Source organism: Saccopteryx bilineata, chromosome 2 (genome assembly GCF_036850765.1).
Source record: "Saccopteryx bilineata isolate mSacBil1 chromosome 2, mSacBil1_pri_phased_curated, whole genome shotgun sequence".
Classification (NCBI taxonomy): Eukaryota; Metazoa; Chordata; class Mammalia; order Chiroptera; family Emballonuridae; genus Saccopteryx; species Saccopteryx bilineata.
In genome coordinates, this window is record NC_089491.1 from 138,603,288 (window position 1) to 138,623,159 (window position 19,872).

A 19,872-nucleotide genomic window follows, 5' to 3' on the forward strand; every position below is an offset into this window, starting at 1 on the left:
CAAACCTTATTTCACTAGCTCACTAAGTTACTCTCAGTGCTGATATGAGGTCATTAATAATGGTCTGAAACACATTTGCCCTACTCATAGGATCATATGTAAAGACTAGAAGTTCAAAATCCCATCTCTGGACTTTCATCTGCACAGAATTGCTTACCTTGGGGAAAAGAATGTAATGCATGGTCTACAGAAATAATGCATTAAAATGACGTTTAAAAGATCAGTTACTCATCCTATGAATGAAGGTCAAAATATTTAAATGCCCCCCTAAGTCCCCTGACTTTAATTACCTGACAAGTTCACTGTAGAGCCGAATTGTTCTCTCTAGTCCTAAACCTGAGTCTCTTGATCTGCACGCCTATGCACAAGGCATTTACAAGAAGAACTTTTAAGACTTACCGAAGTGGAAAAATCTAACAACTGTCTTACTCACAAAGGGAAGCCCATTTTAAGTAAAAATATCGTGATCATCTTCCAACTAAGTTCCATGAGGGCAGGGCCTTGTTTATTTCACTGCCAGAAATGGTGTCTGGAACATAGTAGGTGCTCAGTAAATATTGTTGAATAAATGGGTCATGACAGACCCTACAGGGTAGCAGAAAAAAGAGGAAATAAGCAAGGATGTGAGGTAAGAACTGTCCTTCAATGCTTATTGTGATCACTGTTATTTTAACATTAAATGAATCAAGTATACATGAGAATAATGACTCTACAGATATACAGGCGTATTCATATATATGAGTGCTGAAGATCAGATTTCCTGTAGAACTCACTGAGCTTTCTAATGTAAAAGGAAAAGAGTGTCCATGTGTGAATAAATCTGATATAATGAAGGGGGTAGGGAAGAAGGAATGTTTACCTACAAAACATTTTTCATTTCACATGGAGTAACTGAGTAAAAGGTAGTATCAACTGAGATGTCAGTGCATCCCAGAGTATATACCTTAAGTCCTAGGTTTTTCATTGCACTTTCTACCTATATGCCAATCACCAAGTCACACAGAAAAACAGGCAACTAAATAAATGACTTGCAGTAGGATTTTTCCCGGGGTTGAGGTTTTTCTCTGTGTGTGGTAACTTTACAAAACATTTTACTTGAGCCTGACCAGGTGATGACACAGTGGACAAAGCACAGGACTGCAACACAGAGGACCCAAGATCAAATCCCCAAGGTTGCCAGCTTGAGCTTGGGCTCACCAGCTTAAGCATGGGGTCGCTGGCTTGAGCATGGGACCATAGACATGACCCCATGTTCACTGGCTTGAGTCCAAAGGTTGCTGGCTTGAGCCCAAGGTTTCTGGTTTGAGCCCAAGGTCACTGGCTTGAGCAAGAGGTCACTCACTCTGCTCTAGCCCCCCAGTCAAGGCACACATAAGAAAACAATCAATTAACAACTAAGGAGCCACAATGAAGAACTGATGCTTCTCCATCCCTCCGGTCTGTCTGTCCCTACCTGTCCCTCTCTCTGTCTCTCTGTCTCTGTCACAAAACAAAACAAAAAACATTTTACCTGAAGATCTTTAGCCAACATTTTGTCAATCCAATGTCATGCATGCAATGTAAACACATCCTAGCAAGCAACCTTGAACTTCATCCAAAAGAGAAAAAGAAAAATCCCATACAAACTCACTCCCTGCCTGCATACTGCAGATTTACCATTTTCATTGTGCATCCTGGTGTTCAGAAACTCACAGGAAGAGCGGTCATAACACTAAACTTCTAATAATGGTGCTCTGGCTGCCACGCTCTGAATGGTCACACAGTGCCTGGCATCTGTTTACAAGCTCATTCCATGCACTGTAGCCATCAGTCCCGACAGCCAATCTGAGAGTAAGCTGCAACTCTTTCTTCCCTCTTTGGAGATGTGAAAACTGAAGCTCACAGAGATAAAATAGCTGGTCCAGGGTCAGGTAAGTGAAGCAGCCATGATTTCAAACCCTGTCTACAGAAATCTTAAGAAGTAAAATAATACTGCTTTGAACTTTTATTTATTTTACCTGATCACCTTCTGACAAAAGTATAAATATAGTTTTCAAAAGTAATTTCAATGCTAATTTAATTTATACTCCAATAGGTAACATGTTTCTCTTGCAAAAATGGAAAATATATGACAATTTTCCTTCCAAAGGAGGGATAACAGTCCTTCCTGCCCACAAGCAGGTCAACTTAGTGCGACTCTGACTCAAGCATCGTTAGTTCTTTGTAAAAGAGCCTGGCGTTCAGGGTTAAAAAAGAACAAACCATAACCTACAAAAGCATGCCATCTAATTACATGTATTAGCCTAATACTACATATCAAAGCAAGTCAAGAGGTATCTCATTTGTGAACCCCAGGATGGCTACAAAGATCTGTCTAACCCGCTCCCTCCCCCCCCCAATATCAACAAGGAGGCCAGATCCAGAGACAATGACACCAGTATCCTGCTTCTTCCTCAGAGCTAAGGCTTCACCTCAGACTATGGGCTTTCGAGTCTAGCACATGGTCAAAGCCCAGTGTTAGAGGTCTCACAGCTTGAGTTCCAAACCTGACCTTCGCCCATACTACATAAATGTGGACAAGGTGTTTGAACTTCTCAGATTTTCCATTTCCTCCCAGTAAAAGGAGCTATAATATCTACCTTAAATGGATTACTGTGATGGTTGCCTGGGATAATGTACAGAAAACGCTAGCCCACGTCCTGGTTCATAGTAGATGAATAACAGACACAGAATTTCCTTCCTCTTCCTGAAGGGTCTTCTTCACTGGTGTGTGGCAGCCGACTCACGCTGGCTTGCAAGAACTCAGTATTAAATTTCTAGATATTAGGCAAGCCAGTTATTAAATATAGCCAGTGCTGAAAATTAAATTATGTTAACTTAAAATTAATCTCATTAAAAACAAAAGTGATAAATACTCAAAGCTCATCACTTCTTAATTTCATTTTGTTGTTATCTGTGATCTTGAGGCTATTTATGTCTATTGTTTAGTAAGCAGTAGAAATACTACATAATGGTAAGCGACAGCACTTCTCCAACTCCACATTCACTGACGTCATATTTGTGGCTTGAATTAAGCCATGGTAGGAGTTATTTATATGGAAGTTGGCAAACACTACAAGTCAGGATTTCCTTGCTTTGGAAGGCAGTTATTAAACATTTGCCAGCACATGCCTGGTATTCATATTCCATATTATCCCTTTCTGCTGCAGGATCTTTCATCTCTATCCTCTACAAGTTATCTACACATAGACACGCATCCATCAAATTTAAAATAATGAAAACAAAAACCTAATCCCTCTCCAGTTGCCATTCTTTCCTCATTCCTTCATTGCCGAATTTACTGAGAATGTTCTATGTATGCTTAATTCCAACATTTTTTTTTTACCATCCTCTCATTGACTTTTTAATTTATCAAATATGTGTGCAACTACTAATAGCCAGACACGATAAAAGGAATTGGAGATAGGAGCAAGAAAGAACAGAGCCCCCGCCCTTAGGGAACTCGCAGTCACACTGCAGTCTGACTTCTGCCCCACCTTGAAGATCTACAACTCTCTACAGTCGTCCCTCGCCATATCGTGGTTCACTTTTCGTGGTCTCACTGTATCGCGGATTTTTAAACTGTATATATCTAATTTTGTATCGCAAATTTTTCACTATATCATGGTATTTTGCAATACATAGGTATTTTAATTATTTTTTTCAGTAAAATAAGCAAAATAAGTGTGGGAAAGGTTAATAACAGTGTGGGAAAGGTTTATAAGAGTGTGGGGGAGGGTTTATAAAGCCTTAAAATACATATAAATAATAAATACAAGGTTGTGTAAGGACCAAGAGAAGATCAGAAAATAAGCAGGGCACTAATGGAACAGGGAACTTAAGGGTTACAGGCAGGTCCTGCTCCTGTTCTGTTAGGAATAACATGCCCAAGGTCGTTCAAGAAGCAGAGACAGATAGGGACTCTCGGAGGCTGAAAGAAAGAGAGAGAAAAAAAGGAAAAAGAGACAAATATTTGCATTCTATTGGTTAAGAGACCCTTATCAGAAGTTTATGTTTGAAATTCTCCACTGAGTAATACCCCCCCCCGTAACTGTGCACGACCTCCCTAGCCAATGACTAACAGCCACATCAGCTTCTGTATGATGCTTGCTCATCCTAGACAGCCACCCTATAAAAAGGAGCCATTTTAAAAGCTCGGGGCTGCAGTCCCTGTGCAGGTTTGGGGGGGCTGCAGTCCCTGCACAGTTTGTTGGCTGCGCAGGTTTGGAGGGCTGCAGTGCTCCAGTCTCTTCGGAGGCGTAGGTTACCTGCAGTCCCTGCACAGGTTTGGGGGGCTGCAGTGCTCCAGTCTCTTTGGAGGCGTAAGTTGCCTGCAGTCCCTGTGCAGGTTTGGAGGGCTGCAGTGCTCCAGTCTCTTTGGAGGCGTAGGTTACCTGCAGTCCCTGCACAGGTTTGGGGGGCTGCAGTGCTCCAGTCTCTTCGGAGGCGTAAGTTGCCTGCAGTCCCTGCGCAGGTTTGGGGGCTGCAGTGCTCCAGTCTCTTTGGAGGCGTAGGTTGCCTGCAGTCCCTGCGCAGGTTTGGGGGGCTGCAGTGCTCCAGTCTCTTTGGAGGCGTAGGTTGCCTGCAGTCCCTGCGCAGGTTTGGGGGGCTGCAGTGTTCCCCTGTGTGGGTTACCTGCATCCCTGTGCAGGTTTGGGGGGCTGCAGTGTTCCCCTGTGTGGGTTACCTGCAGTCCCTGCACAGGTTTGGGGGGCTACAGTGCTCCCTTGCATGGGTTGCCTGCAGTCCCTGTGCAGGTCTGCAATAAAACTTATAAAATTCACTTTGTGTCTGCTGTGGCCTGTCTCCCAGGATGTAACAGTTGCTAGTTCATGGATTTTCACCTGTCATGGAGGGCTCTGGAACCTAATCCCCGCAATAGATGAGGGACCACTGTATTACAGTTTCCCCAAATATTTTATCTTCTTTTCCTCCATGGCTCTCCTCAAGGTTTCCTCAAGGTTTTGACTATGTATCTCTCTTTCTTTCTCAGGAATTTCGTGCATAACCGGGATTTTATCTCCCCTCCACTAACCCTCAGAATACTTATTTCTCCCCTTGACTTTCCATCTTAATAACTATCGCCACAGTGCACCTAACTGTATAAGCTAAAACCCCCAAATCCTTGTTTCTTCCTTTCCCACACTCCAGTCACCAGCACATCCTGTTGGATCAGTATTCAAAAGATATCCCATATCCACCCCATCTCTTCATCCCAGCCTCATCACCCTCAGCCAACGCCCCTGCTTTCTCCCTCAGTCTATATAAAAGCCTCTCAACCCTTTTGTTTTACTCTTGTCTCCAACATAATGTACCAAGAGGAAGCCAGATTATTTAATGTAATCATTTCTTACCATATTAAGATAAAACAAAACATAACAATAACAAAAAGAAAAAAGAACTTTCAGTCTCCCCATTCCGCTTGCAATAAAATTGAAGCTTGCATCCATGGCTCTCAGGACCCTTCATTATCAGACCCTGCCACCCTCTGGCCTTGCCTTTCCAATCATGATCCCAGGCAGCCAGATCTTTGCAGAGCTAGCTCCTCCTCTCATTCAGGATGAAACAGGAGGCCTTCTCTGACCAACCAATGCACAGTTGTCCCAGCCAGGCCACTCCCATCCCTCCAGCACATTGTTCATTATTGGTTATTCAGTGTCTGCCTTCTTCCACTAGAAAAATAGCTACAGAAGAGCAAAGATTTTGTCTCCCTTATTCACCAGAACGTTCCTGGTACCTAGAACAGTTCCAGGCATGTGGTAGACACTCATTAGGTATTTCATTTAAAATAGATATTTAGTAAATGAATGAAGCAAGATGAAAACAAACAGGAAAATGTGGGAGTAATGGGAAATAAAGACTCTGAAAAAAGGGAATTTTCTAGAACTGCAGAGAAAAGTCAGAACTGCAATCTGAAGTAGTCAAGTGCTAACAATATGAACTGAATTTCCATCTTTATTACATTCCATGACTTGAGCCATTTTAAAGGCAACCTAACTTAGTGAGCACCTGTTCTGTTAATCTATGTTAATTTTCATAACTAGGTCACCATATTTTTAAAGAGAAAGAAAACCCCATGCTTTAACGATCTTTCTGCTTCCTCTAAAACATTTCTGAGAGGCAGAGCGCTCTGGGCTTCCTCCCACCCCTGTGCTGTAATAAACTCCTATCACTCATGAAGAGCAGGGAGAGACAGCAGGCGGAGGATGAGTGCTGGCTGCCCCAGAAAACCAGAGGCCCCACCACTCTCCAGCGCAAGGTTCTTTCACCAGGGACACAAGAAAATGCTTTCTCTTCTTAACTGAGTCTTCACTGACCCACACCTCATCCCATGCTTCTGAATTATAGCAGATAGCAGGGTTTTTTCTAGTTCTCCTTTTTGTATCTGATCTAATACAGAGAAGGAAGGGAAGAAGGGAGAAGGAAGGAAGGAACAGAGGGAGGAATGGAATGAAAGAGGGAGGCAGAGCAACAAGGAGCAGGGAGGTAACAAAGAATGGACTCAGGGCTTCAGTTCTGCTGTCAGCCCACACAGGTAGTACTGGAGGGTGAAAACGCACACAGTCAAGGAGCCCAGCCCAGTACCTCAGCATGGACCACACAGCTCGCGGGGACACCGGGAATCCACTGCTCTTGGGTCCCGCAGGCAGTGGGGAGTGGCAGCCACCCCACGCTCCTTTGTGAGGGAAGCGCTGCTGCTTCCCCTCCTCCCGGGGAGGGTGCGCTGGCAGTGAGGCAGGCTGGGGGCTCCCCGGCTGCTGTGGGCTGTGCTGGTAGATGACCCCATTGCTCCTATACAAAGTCAAACAGAATGACAAGGCTTGGAACAAGAAAGAGCAGTCCACTGTCCCACCCCAAATCCTGCTCCTGGAATCAAAACTCAAGTGTACGAACAAGAATATTTAAAAATAACAAAACTATAATGTTATATATATTTTTTATTTTAGAACTTATTATATTGACTTTCTAATATAGAAAACTAAGACTCAGTCCCTTTTAATATGGTCAACAACACACACATACACACACACATACACATACACACACACTCTTCTTCCACCTCATCCTCCAAATAGATTTCTCATATTTGATTGAAGTGGTAGTCAGGATTTGCATAAGTATGATCTTGTAAAATACTGTTCATAGCTGACCTATCCAAAGTATTGTGATTACATTTTTCTTTCATGAATCTTCTGAGATTTCATTCATAACTACTGGATGGGCAAAGCTTTAAAAGTCTGATACTGCCAAGTAATGATGAGAATGTAGAGCAAAGGGATTCTGAGACACTGCTCCAATCATTTCAAGAGTTTTGTCTCGCCTGACCAGGAGGTGGCATAGTGGATAGAATGTTGGACTGTGACGCGGAGGACCCAGGCTCGAAACCTCGAAGTTGCTCGCTTGAGCATGGGATCATAGATATGACCCCAAGGTCGCTCACTGGCTTGAGTACAAGGTCACTGGCTTGAGCATGGGGTCCTTGCTCTGCTGTAGCCCCCTGGTCAAGGCACATACGAGAAAGCAATCAATGAACAACTAAGGAACCGCAATGAAGAATTGATGCTTCTCATCTCTCTCCCTTCCAGTCTGTCTGTCCCTATCTGACCCTCTCTCTGTCTCTATCACAAAAGAAAAAAGGGTTTGGTCTCAACCTGTGACAGTGAACACGCATCTGTCTGTGGTCCCAGCAACCCCTTCTTACAGGATGCCCAAAAAACTCCCACAAGTGTTTGCACAAGAAAATCTATTGCAGCATAGTGTATAATAGCAAAAACTGAAAATAATCTGAATTCCAGATCCAGAAAAAGTAAGAAGTAAATTGGGAAAATTAAATACCATACAACAGCTAATTGTAATGACAATGATGTATGAAAAGAAAAGCAAATGATACCATTTTTATATAAAGTTTGAAAATATGTTAAATAATGCTATTTGGTATATATTGGTATATAGATATGAAGTAATAGGATAAAAATAATCGTAAAAATTAAAAGTGCCAAATTCAGGACTATGGTTACTCCAAGAGAGAGTAGTTAGGAACTAGGGTCAGGGAATGCTGAAAATTATATCCTAATTAGAAAAAAATAAAGAAACAAAATTTAACTTTCAGGAGCTCATCTTTCATTGGAAATAGTTCTTCCTAAAGAGGATGTCAAATAAAAGAAATCCCACTTCATTTTAAGTAGTCCCCTTAAAATTTAGGAATAAATTGTTCATATACAAAAGTGCTTCCAACGTTTGTGCCTATTACTGTTTCTTTTCTGCCCCTTGAATCATTCAAAGGAAAACTTCAAAAACAACCTAGTGCTAAGATATTTATTCTAAATTTGCAAATAAAGTGTGTGTGGGGGGGGGAGGGGTAGATCTCTAAGTGTTGGTGCAAAATTGTGTGTGTACATTATATTCTGGGAAAAGGGGGCACAATTTTGTGAGATTCTCAAAGGGGTCATGATCCCAATAGATACACTCAGAACCCCTGAGCTGGTTTCATGGTACAAATGTGAGCCCAATTCCTGAGCAGCAGATGCTCTGGGAGGTCACCGGGTCCCTGGTCTTGTACTCCTTTATTGGAGGCAGGCATACACAGAGGTAACCCTGTGACTTTGGAGTCACAGAGGCAGAGGTCCTCATCTTGGCTCTACTCTGGGTTGGGTGACTCTGGAGATGTACCTTTCTGTGCTTCTGTTTTCTCCTTTGTAAAATGAGGGCAACAGTTATGAGCACTGCGTGGCTTCATACCTGTAAATGGCCTGGCCCATGGCCAGGACTCCAGAGATATTCACCGTGCGGACCAGATAGTCCTGTTACACGCTCTGGGTTCCTTCTCACCACTTTCACAGCTGTAGCCTGTTACTCATGTAATTACTTAGGTAATGTCTGTCTCCCCCAATATTGTATATGGTCTTTGAGGGAAGGCATCTTATCTCTTATTCTTGGCCAGACACAGAATGAGTATGTGTTGAATGGGTAGATAGAAGGATGAAGGAAAAAATGAATGTTTCCACTTACATAGAGCTGCTGGTTTTGAGAGCTAAAAGTTACTTATAAAAACCACTGATTATGAGCTGTGAAACTCCTAAGCTACATATCAGGACATTATTCCTTCCGTAGAACTTTTAGCAGTTTATGATAGAGATCACGAAAGACTATTAAAGGAATATAAGAGACAATTAGCCCCTTTGAAAAAAGTCTAGCTCAACAGTAACCAGATGAAGAGGAGAGTATAGGCAACACGGGGCTGGAGAGTTCCAAGACCAGAGGAGACATGACTTCAAGGATGAGGTTAAATGACTCTGGACTGGACCAAAGGGGAGGGTCTGCACTCAGTTGTCATACTCTTCTGCTGTCAGTGAGGCAAAGCAGAAAGAAGCTAGGAGGCAGAGGCAAAAAGATGCAAAAAGAATGTGAAGGCAGTGGGAATCAAGTGAGGTTAATAAGTTGTTATCTAAAAAAACCCCAAAAAAACCCACAAAAGGTGATGTGCAATGCAATTACTCCCACCAGCTGAGAGTAGAGGAAAGATATCCTCATATAAGCCAAAGGGAGTTCCGTTGGCGCATGGCTTTTTGGCATGAGCTTAGGTCATAATGATAACTAGGTTTCTTCCTTTTACACACCTCTGAGATTTACAGGGAGTCAACAGAGCACTAAACTATTTAAGTGATGGCCAAGTACACCTAGGCAGAAAGGTGATCAGAATGTAATGATTAATCTCAGCTGTTGCCATTCTTTTTTTTTTTTTTAGTAAGAGTAGGAAACATACGGAGACAGACTCCCGTATACGCCTGACCAAGATCATCCAGCAACCCTGGTTTGGGTCCAAGGCTCTGCCCATCTGGGGCCATGCTTGTAACCAAGCTATTTTTAGTGCCTGCAGCAGAGGCTCCACAGAGCCATTCTCAGCTCCTGGGGCTGATGCAATCGAACCAATTCGAGCCATGGCTGTGAGAGGAAAAGAGAGAGAGAAAAGGAAGGGAGAGGGGGAGGGGGAGGGGAAGGGGGAGAGGTGAAGAAGCAGATATTGCTTCTCCAGTGTGCTATGACTGAGGATTGAACCCAGGATTTCCACATACCAGGTCAGTGCTCTACCACTGAGCCAATCAGCTAGGGCCACAATAACCCTGCTTTTAACTTTATGTCAAGAACTATAAGGAGGTAAGGAACAGAATAAAAAGGCAGAATATTTTTAAAGATAAAATTCTTTATTGGACAAGGCAGGAAAATAAATCCACCACAGTATTAAAAGTTCAAAAGTAAAAGCCTAATAATAACTGAAAAATGGGTCTGTATGTCAAATTGCCAGCAATTATGGATTTGATAGAGGAAGAAAATTATATGTGTTTGAACTTTTAATATGCCTTAGTCATTCTTAGCTACTGTCTACAGGATAAAATGAATGTGCCTTAAAATTTTTTTTTTTTTTACAGAGGCAGAGATAGACAGGGACAGACAGACAGGAACGGAGAGAGATGAGAAGCATCAATCATCAGTTTCTCGTTGCGCGTTGCGACTTCTTAGTTGTTCATTGATTGCTTTCTCATATGTGCCCTGACCGCGGGCCTTCAGCAGACTGAGTAACCCCCTGCTGGAGCCAGCGACCTTGGGTCCAAGCTGGTGAGCTCTTTGCTCAAGCCAGATGAGCCCACGCTCAAGCTGGCGACCTCGGGGTCTCGAACCTGGGTCCCTCCGCATCCCAGTCCGACGCTCTATCCACTGCGCCACCACCTGGTCAGGCGTGCCTTAAATTTTTTTAAATATTTTAATTTATTTTTTCTTTTTAGAGAGAGGCAGGGAGAAAAGAGACAAGAACATCGATATGCTCCTGTGTGTGCCCTGACTGGGGACTGAACTGGCAACCTCTGTGCTTCGGGCGGCACTCCAAGCAACCGAGCTATCCAGCCGGGACTTAATATTTGATTGATTGATTGATTTTTAGAAAGACACAGAGAGAAAGGGAGAGAGACGGGAGAGGGAAGAGAAGCATTCATTTGTTGTTCCACTCAGTCATGCACTCATCAGTTGCTTCCCATGTGCGCCCTGATCAGGGACTAAACCTGCAACCTTGTCATTTCAGGACAACGTTCTGAATTGTCTGAGCTAACTGGCCAGGGCTGAATGTGCCTTAAATTTTAAAAATAAAAACGGGCTACTAAATAAACTTGTTCATTGATTTGAATATGACATGCGACTGTTCCTGTGTGATTTAGACTGGTCTGTTGTGAAATTTGAAAATGAGACTCCCCAAACTCTTAGGCAACAACATCAATTCTAGAGGATTAGCAGTTCCTTTGATGCATAACATTCATTTGAATGCGCAGGTTCAAGGCAAGCTGTTAACAAACTGTTCCTTTTCACAACCACTTCTCTGTGTGAATCCAGATTTCTCAGTGGTTTGCAACTAGAAAATATTGCTAATATAAACCTGCAAGTAGCACAGATATTTTTCAATTCCTAATTTGAGGCTGACAAAAATTTTATAATCCCTGCTGATTTTTATAAAAGGGTGAAGAGTTTGAACATATATAATAGATTAACTTAATTTAAAAAAAAAACCTTATTTATTATGTTATGGTTTAAGGTGAAGTTACATTTAAAAAATGTTATATACTTATTTTAATGAAAGTTTGAAAATTATCGATTTAAGTACTCCTTCTCTGCACATGCACTGCTTGATATCAGAACATTCAAATGACTTACGATTTCTCTTGCTTGTGGGATAGGGAGAAGAGATCATAAACCAAGCACACTCCGAACACCGTGATGCCCGTCTCTTTCACCAGCATTGCGCAGGTCCCCAGAAACAGACCGAGCAGCAGGAAGAAGGGAGAAGCTGTGGACGGGAAACACTCCCCAACACAACACTGGTCCACACTCCTGGAAAACAAGGTCAAGATTCTTCTCATTTAAGAAGAAATGTGGGTCGCTAAGAAACACCATCTTTTAACAATAAGATACAGTAGGTAGGTGTGCAAAGATGTCTTCAAGAATAGAATTATTTAAAATTACAAAGATGGAAAAAAGTAAGTGCCTAATACAGATTTTGATACTTAAATTAAGGTATATAAGTATTATGATAAAATCTGGCTTATAATAAAATAACATTAAAAAGTCATTTAAAATGCTACCATAGAGATATATTTAGTATCTTGAAAAGATCTTTAAGTGGATATATTTTAAGTGATTAGCACAGGTTATTAAGCTATGTGCATAAACTCTAGAGTCAGATTTCCTGAGTTCAATTCATAGCTCTGCAGTTGATTAATAGGGTAATACGGGTAGGTTGCTTTAACTCTCTGCCTCAGCTCTCTTATCTGCAAAATGGGATCACAGCATTGGAGGATTGAATAAGTGAGTTATTACACGTTAAGTGTTTATCATCATTATTATTTTAGTGAAGATATCTGATACGCTTTTGTACACAAAACAAAGAAAGCAGTAGAGATAGATACACATGCCCACCCAAACATAATCATGATTTTTCGTGATGAAAATACAGATGCTTTAACTTTTTTCTTTTCTTCTGCCTAATCTGTATGTTTAAATTTCTTTTCCATGAGAATGTATTAAAGTTTTATTTTTTCCTCAGCATAATTTTCAGCAGGGATTTTCAAGAACGCTTCAGCACTTTAAAGTCTGTTTTCATCCTACAAAATGGAGTCAGCCCCACATGAAGAAACATCACTGCTCCTTCAGCAGGCGCCACACCCAGCTGCTCCTACTCCTTGGAAGTGAAGGCCAGTATTTCCATAGTTGTGATGTCTTACCCTTACTGTTCTGTCTCGGAGCAGTTGCATAAAATTATATACCAGATTCGTAGTAGATGTGCATTGTTCTTCAATGCTTGTCTATAGCTTAAACTGCTAAAAGAAAGAATGCATGCACAATAGAAACATGTACTGCCATGGCACATTATCACACAGATACGAATACTCTGCAGGTTTAATCATGTTCTCAAATGTATCAATTACACAGAGAAAGTTCAAACTAAAAGTAATTATTAATCTTCTTTTTGATTTTTAGTCAGAGGTAGGCAGTCAGGACAGACTCCCACATGTGCCCCGACTGGGATCCACCCAGCAAGCCCACTAGGGGGTAATGTTATGGGCATCTGGGGCCCTTGATCCACTGGAACCAGAGCCGTTTTTTAGTGCCTGAGGCAGAGGCCATGGAGCCATCCTCAGCGTCCAGGGCAAACTCTCTCTAATTGAGCCATGGCTGTAGGAGAAGATAAGAGAGAAAGGAAAATAGAGAGAGAGAAGGGGAAAGGGGAGGGATGGAGAAGCAGATGGGTACTTCTCCTGTGTGTCTTGACCGGGAATGGAACCTGGAACATCCACACACTGGGCTGACGCTCTACCACCTTTGTACATGACTAGCAAGGCAGCGGGAAGTCACAAAGCCAGGTTGTGAAGACTACCACTATACTAAAAGTCTCTGCTCTTTACTAAAAGTTCATAAGATTTCATTCATTTCATTCTTGACCCAAAGTCTAAATTCATTTACAACAAGGTTCCTCAACTTCAGTGCTATTAATTTTGGAGAAGATGATTAGTTATTGTAAGGGCTGCTCTGTACATTGTAGGATCCTTGGTCTATCAAATTGTGACAAGCAAAAATGTCTTCAATCATTGTTAAATGTCCCCTGGGGGAAGTAAGGGCAAACTTGCCACATATTGAGAACCACCAGGTTTAGAACAGTGTTCCTCAGAGTCACTGGGCTTTGAAAGAATATATATCAATTAACTGACCCAAAGCTCACTTGTTCATAAATCCTTAACCAGGCAGTCTTCCACAAAGGAGGGCAACATGGTTCACTGGCCCCTTTTCCTGGGCCATCTGCCTCCATTTATATTTTCTTCTTAACCTTCCCCTTTTGCTATGTGGATATGTCACAGCTCAGGTAGGAACCTGATCACATTGGGCAGAAAGAGTCAATATAAACTGCTTCATTTCTTTTCAATCTCCCAAAGCAAGAAGCTTCTGTATATTGATGAAAGGATATGTAAATTGTAAAAACCACAGTTTAACAACACTGCTTTCAATTCAGCCTTGTTTTAAGCTCTGAGCTACTTTAATGAGGATAAGGAAGAAAAAAAATTAGAACCGAAACAAAAAGGAAAAATTAAATCACAGGCAAATAAAAGAGAGGACAACATCCAAGCTATTTTGGCTCAGAGCTAAGATTCCAAATTCTATCCTCAGTCAGAAACTACAAGTGAGAGGAATCTAGAAGCAAAGGCTTGTATAGTTATTAGGAAGACAATTCCAACACCATTCAGAATGTGGCTGGAACAGAGCACACTGGCTGGAACAGAGAATGCTGCAGCACTGTGAGGAGAGGACTTCCCGTGCCAGGTCTCAGGGAAGCTCTCTGAGCATTTCAATGCCAAGAAGCCTCCATCCCCTCTCAGGCAGAAGCTCAGAGTCTACACACACACATGCACACAGTAGAAATTCTCAAGGGACACCATGACTGGAATCACAGAGAAGGACATTCTTAGCTATACATACCTATTGTAGGAGAGAAAGGCCAACAGAAACAGCAGGCACGCTAACACGTCAGCTCTGCCAACAATTCCTGCCACCTAGGAGGGTTGGGAAAAAAGGAAAAAGAAAAACCTCAGAAAATGGCTTTCAGAAAACTATTACTGAAAGGTATTTATTTTTAGGTGACTATAAGGTACAATAAAATGGAAAACACATTGTTCTTCAAATTCTGATATATGACTAACCACCACTGGTTAGCATTACACATTTAACAGTACATTCATAGAAGAATAAAGAGGAAGGAAGGGGCAAGATTTTCATGCTTAACTTCATTTTTAACCTTTCTTCTATAGGTTAACTCACAGCATCAAAGTTTATGCATTTATTGGTTTATTCAAAATAGGTTTTGAACAATGATGGCATGCCAGACACAGTGCTGGTCTCCGGGCCATGGAGTACTGACGGAGCAGAGGGCACTTACACAGCACGAGGAAAAGTACATTGAAGAATCAATAATTCTGGCAAGAATGGAAATGAGTATGACCTCCTCCCTGCTATATGTGAGTGTATGTGCATTTTTGTATTTCTTAGATGTCAATGAAAAGGCATAAAAGCTGAAACCTCAGTGGCAAAGAGCCATCTTCTCATGTTAGAAAGAAAATGCTCAGAAAACTGACAGGTACATGCCAAAAGGACACAGAAGCCAGTGATAAGCCAAGGAATGACTAGGAGATAATTTGAACATCAAAATAAATAAGGATATTAAAATTATAAACCATTTAAAAAAGACATTCATGAGTGCACACTGATAATAAATGGATAAATACATGAGTAAGTACCTACCACATACAGTAGGCAAGCGAATGGAAAAGAATGGAGAGTGCTTCCTTACATTAAAAGTCCAGTAAATGAAAGTAGACGGAGTAGTGAAGTTGGAAAAGAGCCATTTTGCTTCTCTGTATGAGTCAAGACTGGCTCCATCAAGAAACATCACAGAATATCAATGCATGCTAAATCTAAGCTATGAAAGTTTAATGAGACACAAGTTATTTGCTGGTCTTCAAAACATTTCCTCACTGATCATTTATTTGCTAGAAAAAGAAAAAGAAAACTTATATTATGGAGAAAATATGTTACATTGAATTACACATTGACTGAGGAATAAAATTTAACCTCATCAATAAAGGGCAAAAGGACTCTGGATGTGATACCCTGAAGGACACATCACTTGTGCAGTATGCCAGCCAGGAATGCATAACCCAAATGTGATCATGAGAAATCACAGGACAAATCCAGTATGAGGACATTCTATTAGAACACATAAGTTAATATATATTTTTATTAATAAAGTATTAAATATAACAATTCTATATCATTATTTTATACCATTAAATTTGAACATATCTTAATATCATAATATATCTTAATATTGTCTAATTTATATCTTGATTTACTAATTATATCACAACTCATTATAATCTAATATATCATAATATAATATTGCATACAACAGATTATATATTACAAGTATATATTGTACTTCTTATAATATACTACATATGTATATATTATGTATGTATATTTTGTTTTTATTTTTATATATTTCTATATTATGTATTTACATAAAATACATTCATATTATTATATATTAAACAATTTTTATATACTAAACTTTAATAATACATTAAACTATATATTATATAATATGTAGTATGCATTTATATTTATATTTTAATTGTGTACTACAGCACATATTATATAGTACAGATTTCAAACTAATAATATAAATAAATATCATACTATAGCATTTTGTTATATACATTCTAACAAGTTTTAAATTATATTTAAAGCTATTTATTATAATACAGAAAGACAAGAAGATTAGCAGCTGCTCCAAACTTAGAGAGATAAAAGAGAAAAGATGACTAATGGCCTTAGTTTTAAGATATACAATGGAAGTATTAAGGTGTAAAGAGCCATGAATTATGCAACCTGTTCTCAAATGATTCAGAAAACAATTTTTTATATATTAGGGAGAAAGAAAGAAATAATGATAAAATAAATGTGGCAACATTTGAAAAATTGGTGAATCTGGATAAAGAGTACATGGCCATTCCATATTTTTTTAAGTTTGATATTATTTTTTTAAATGTGTTATTCAGAAAGGGGCTGAAATAGAACAGAGGTTGGGGACAGAGAGCTATTAATATATCTTCATATTATTGCAGTACTTAAAATGAGTGTGAATTTTTCTTAATTTTTTTTTAAATCTAAGAAAGAAAACTGTAAAGGAAAAAAAATGGGATATGGCTCAAAAAATACTTGAAAGAAAAGGTCACATACACGCTGGATCTTAAAGATGAAGAGTTAAAAGGGAAATGACTGGTTTAACATTTCAGGCACAGGAAAGAGCATCACCCAAATCACACAGGACCTGAAGTCCCCAGTGTATTAGAGACTCAATCAACTAATAGCAGAAGATTGTTTTCTGGGTAATATACCTATAAATATCCTCATGGAATGAGCACATTTTGCAGTCATAAAGGAGAGGCAATGAGATTCACATGGAGCTGGACCATCCTAGGCTTGAATATAGCTTCCTCTTACCATCTAAGTGAGACTCAATTTTGTTATCTTTTACTTTTGAGATTTAGCTTTGTTATCTTTAAAATGAGTATAACACTCTCTACTTCGTGTTACTGTTGTAATTAATGAGATGATATAAGTGTCTGTTCAACATTAATGCCCCTCTTCCTTTCTTTTCTTTGCAGAGAAAGAGGGTGGAACCCTTAGTACTGAGACAGTATGTTCTGCGTGGCTGATGGAAATCATCGTTTTACCTTAAGGATTACCTATATGCTATTTTAATTTAACTTTATTAGATAATCAGATATATCCATTAGTTAAAATAAAAATAAAAATAATTCAATTATATGCTTGCATATAGTTTGATAGCAAGTCACATATTGAGAAAAATTCTAATTCACTTCTTGCCAAGAGAAACCTTGACATGGTCAAACAATTTCATTGGCAGTACAAAGTTGAAAGCTATTGCCTAATGTGGCTGCTTGGCTCACACACTGCTCATTGATTTGTTAATCTATGAAGAACCTGAGTGCCAAATTAGGAAGACTGCACAACTCAAGGGAGGTAGGCAGTGACAATGTGGTGTTCAAGGCCCAGCTCAAACTCACCATCTATAAACCAACAATTATTGCACATGGTTGCTCCTGAAGCCCAAATCGGCTCAGTCTCCATATTGCCTCTATAAGCACTGAGCTCAGTATCAACTGTAAGGCCTCCTGAGGGTTAAACAAAGAGCCAAGCTTGCCAGCAACAAAGTCTGGGCCCAGAGGGACATCCATCATAGCCCAACTGATGTGGCCAACTTGGACAACAGCAAGACTTGCAAGCTGATACTGGGTGTAGCAAGCTGGAATGAGGCAGTCATAAGCCAGGCGAGCATAACTAATGCATTACAGGGCTTGAAGCCCTGCATCTCGAATTGCAGCCAATCGGTGCTGCTGGGAAACAGGAGCAGCAGAATATGCAGCTGGCTGTGTCCAATATAAAGAATGCACTGTCCCCTGGAGCAGAGGTCGGAGGGGGTGTTAAAATGTTAGTGCTAACACTGATAGACTCTGTTGCCAATTTCGAACCACCAAGCATTCATTGAACGCCTATTCTACATTTGTGTTGAATCAGGGTCTCTGCAGCAAGGGGACTAGATTTCTAAAAACAAGGTGCTTGCAGCAACCACTACACACTTACACCAGTCATTCACTGTGATTCAATTAGTCAATAGCATTATATTTGTTAACTGCATGTTTTATTCCAGGCAACAGACATTTCCCACGTGCCTCCTATTTGTCAGGTATTTTGCCAGCTGGAGAGATGTAACCTGCCTCCAGGAGTTCAACATCTGGCTAAGGAGTCAAAAGAGTGCATTAATATGATACAGAGAAAGTGTGTGTCTCATAAAGAGGAGGAATCATTGCTATGGGAAGACTAAAGGCATTAATCTTGACTGCAGGATCTGGGAAGGCTTCACGGCAAGGCCAGCTGGCCTTTTACACTAAAACAAAGGACAGGCAAGGAAGCTTTCAGGAATGTGAACCCTGGGCCAGAGAGGGAATGCAGAAGCATTTCAGGCAGAGGAAAGAGAGGTCTGAAAACACACAGGATGCTCCTGGAAGGGAAGGCATAAAGGAAAGAGAGCATGGAGTAAATGAAAAGGAGACAGGAGTGGGCACCGGGAAGCAAACATGGAATGCTAAGTGGAGCCCCCTGGGCTTGATTCTGTGTCAATGTCAGCTGAACTGCAGGGTATTGAACTAACTATGGGGCACAGTACCAAAGGACTTGCTCTAAAATACGTGCAAATGGAGAGTATGTATTTCTGCCTCATTCTGCAGGTTTCCACCAAGAGGGTAGAGTTATAACCTGAGAATGGTACCCTTTAAATAGTCAAACAGTGGAAAAACATCAGTGAATTGGGTAGAACTGGGTAGAATTTAAATAATGTAACATTCAGATCTCTGAGCAAGCTTAACAGAATCACATGTGGAAATTGCCAATTAAGGACTTAATTTGCTCCTAAAACATTACTTTTTGGAATACCACTCACAGGGTTTCTATGAAGTTATTAATAATTTTATCTGCAAGGAGGAGTTCCATTAGCGTCAGAAAGAGCCGGAAACACCTACTTAACACATGGCAGTAGCTGGAGGCCAGACTGACTGAAGCGATCATGACAATTCTCTATGTGCCCTTGTCCCCATTCTAAAAACACTGACCTTAACTTTCAACTCCATGTGTCAGCACTTCCTGCTCATATTTTTTACTACTGCACATTCCTTCAAACCTGTAATGTCTTTAGAATGATTACGTTTTAATTCTCATAAAAGAATTACAATAATTTTCCCAATTACTAATTTTTCTCATAATTTCCCAAGATATATACTATTAGGAAACCCTTCCAAGAATCACAAGGCCTTAAATGTAGAAAGGTCTGGGTTTGTCTTATTCATTGTGATATCCTTGTACTGAGGACTACATTACAGTCTCTCAAATAGTTGGAAAAGTTGAGTAAATAAATGAATTTGTTCCTGTCTACTTCAATTGGAACTAATTTTTTCCCTTCAGCTGAGATTCTTGTTTCATTACAACATAGAGCTGTCTGTGTCTTCCATGTATTTACATGCATATGCTTCAGCTTTTCTCGGAGACTGAAAACAAACTGTGAGTAGGGACCCTGCTATCCACCCACATGTCCCCTTGGTATCCAGCAGAGTGCCTGCATCAACCAGATACTTATTAACTGTTTGTTGATTACATACTTAATAAAGCAATGGCCCTGGCCAGTTG

The 19,872-nt window shown here is 40.4% G+C and overlaps 1 protein-coding gene across 2 annotated transcripts in view; it reads right to left on the bottom strand.

The window, feature by feature from the left end:
- Positions 1-19,872, bottom strand: part of TMTC1 (transmembrane O-mannosyltransferase targeting cadherins 1) — a 297,501-nt gene that overhangs the window by 253,344 nt on the left and 24,285 nt on the right. For both annotated transcript variants that reach the window (XM_066258034.1, XM_066258033.1), the window contains exons 3-5: positions 14,530-14,603; positions 11,716-11,892; positions 6,604-6,810 (exon numbers count right to left, since the gene is read on the bottom strand). In XM_066258034.1, the coding sequence (XP_066114131.1) occupies positions 6,604-6,810; positions 11,716-11,892; positions 14,530-14,603 (458 nt within the window). The remainder of the gene's footprint in view (positions 1-6,603; positions 6,811-11,715; positions 11,893-14,529; positions 14,604-19,872) is intronic.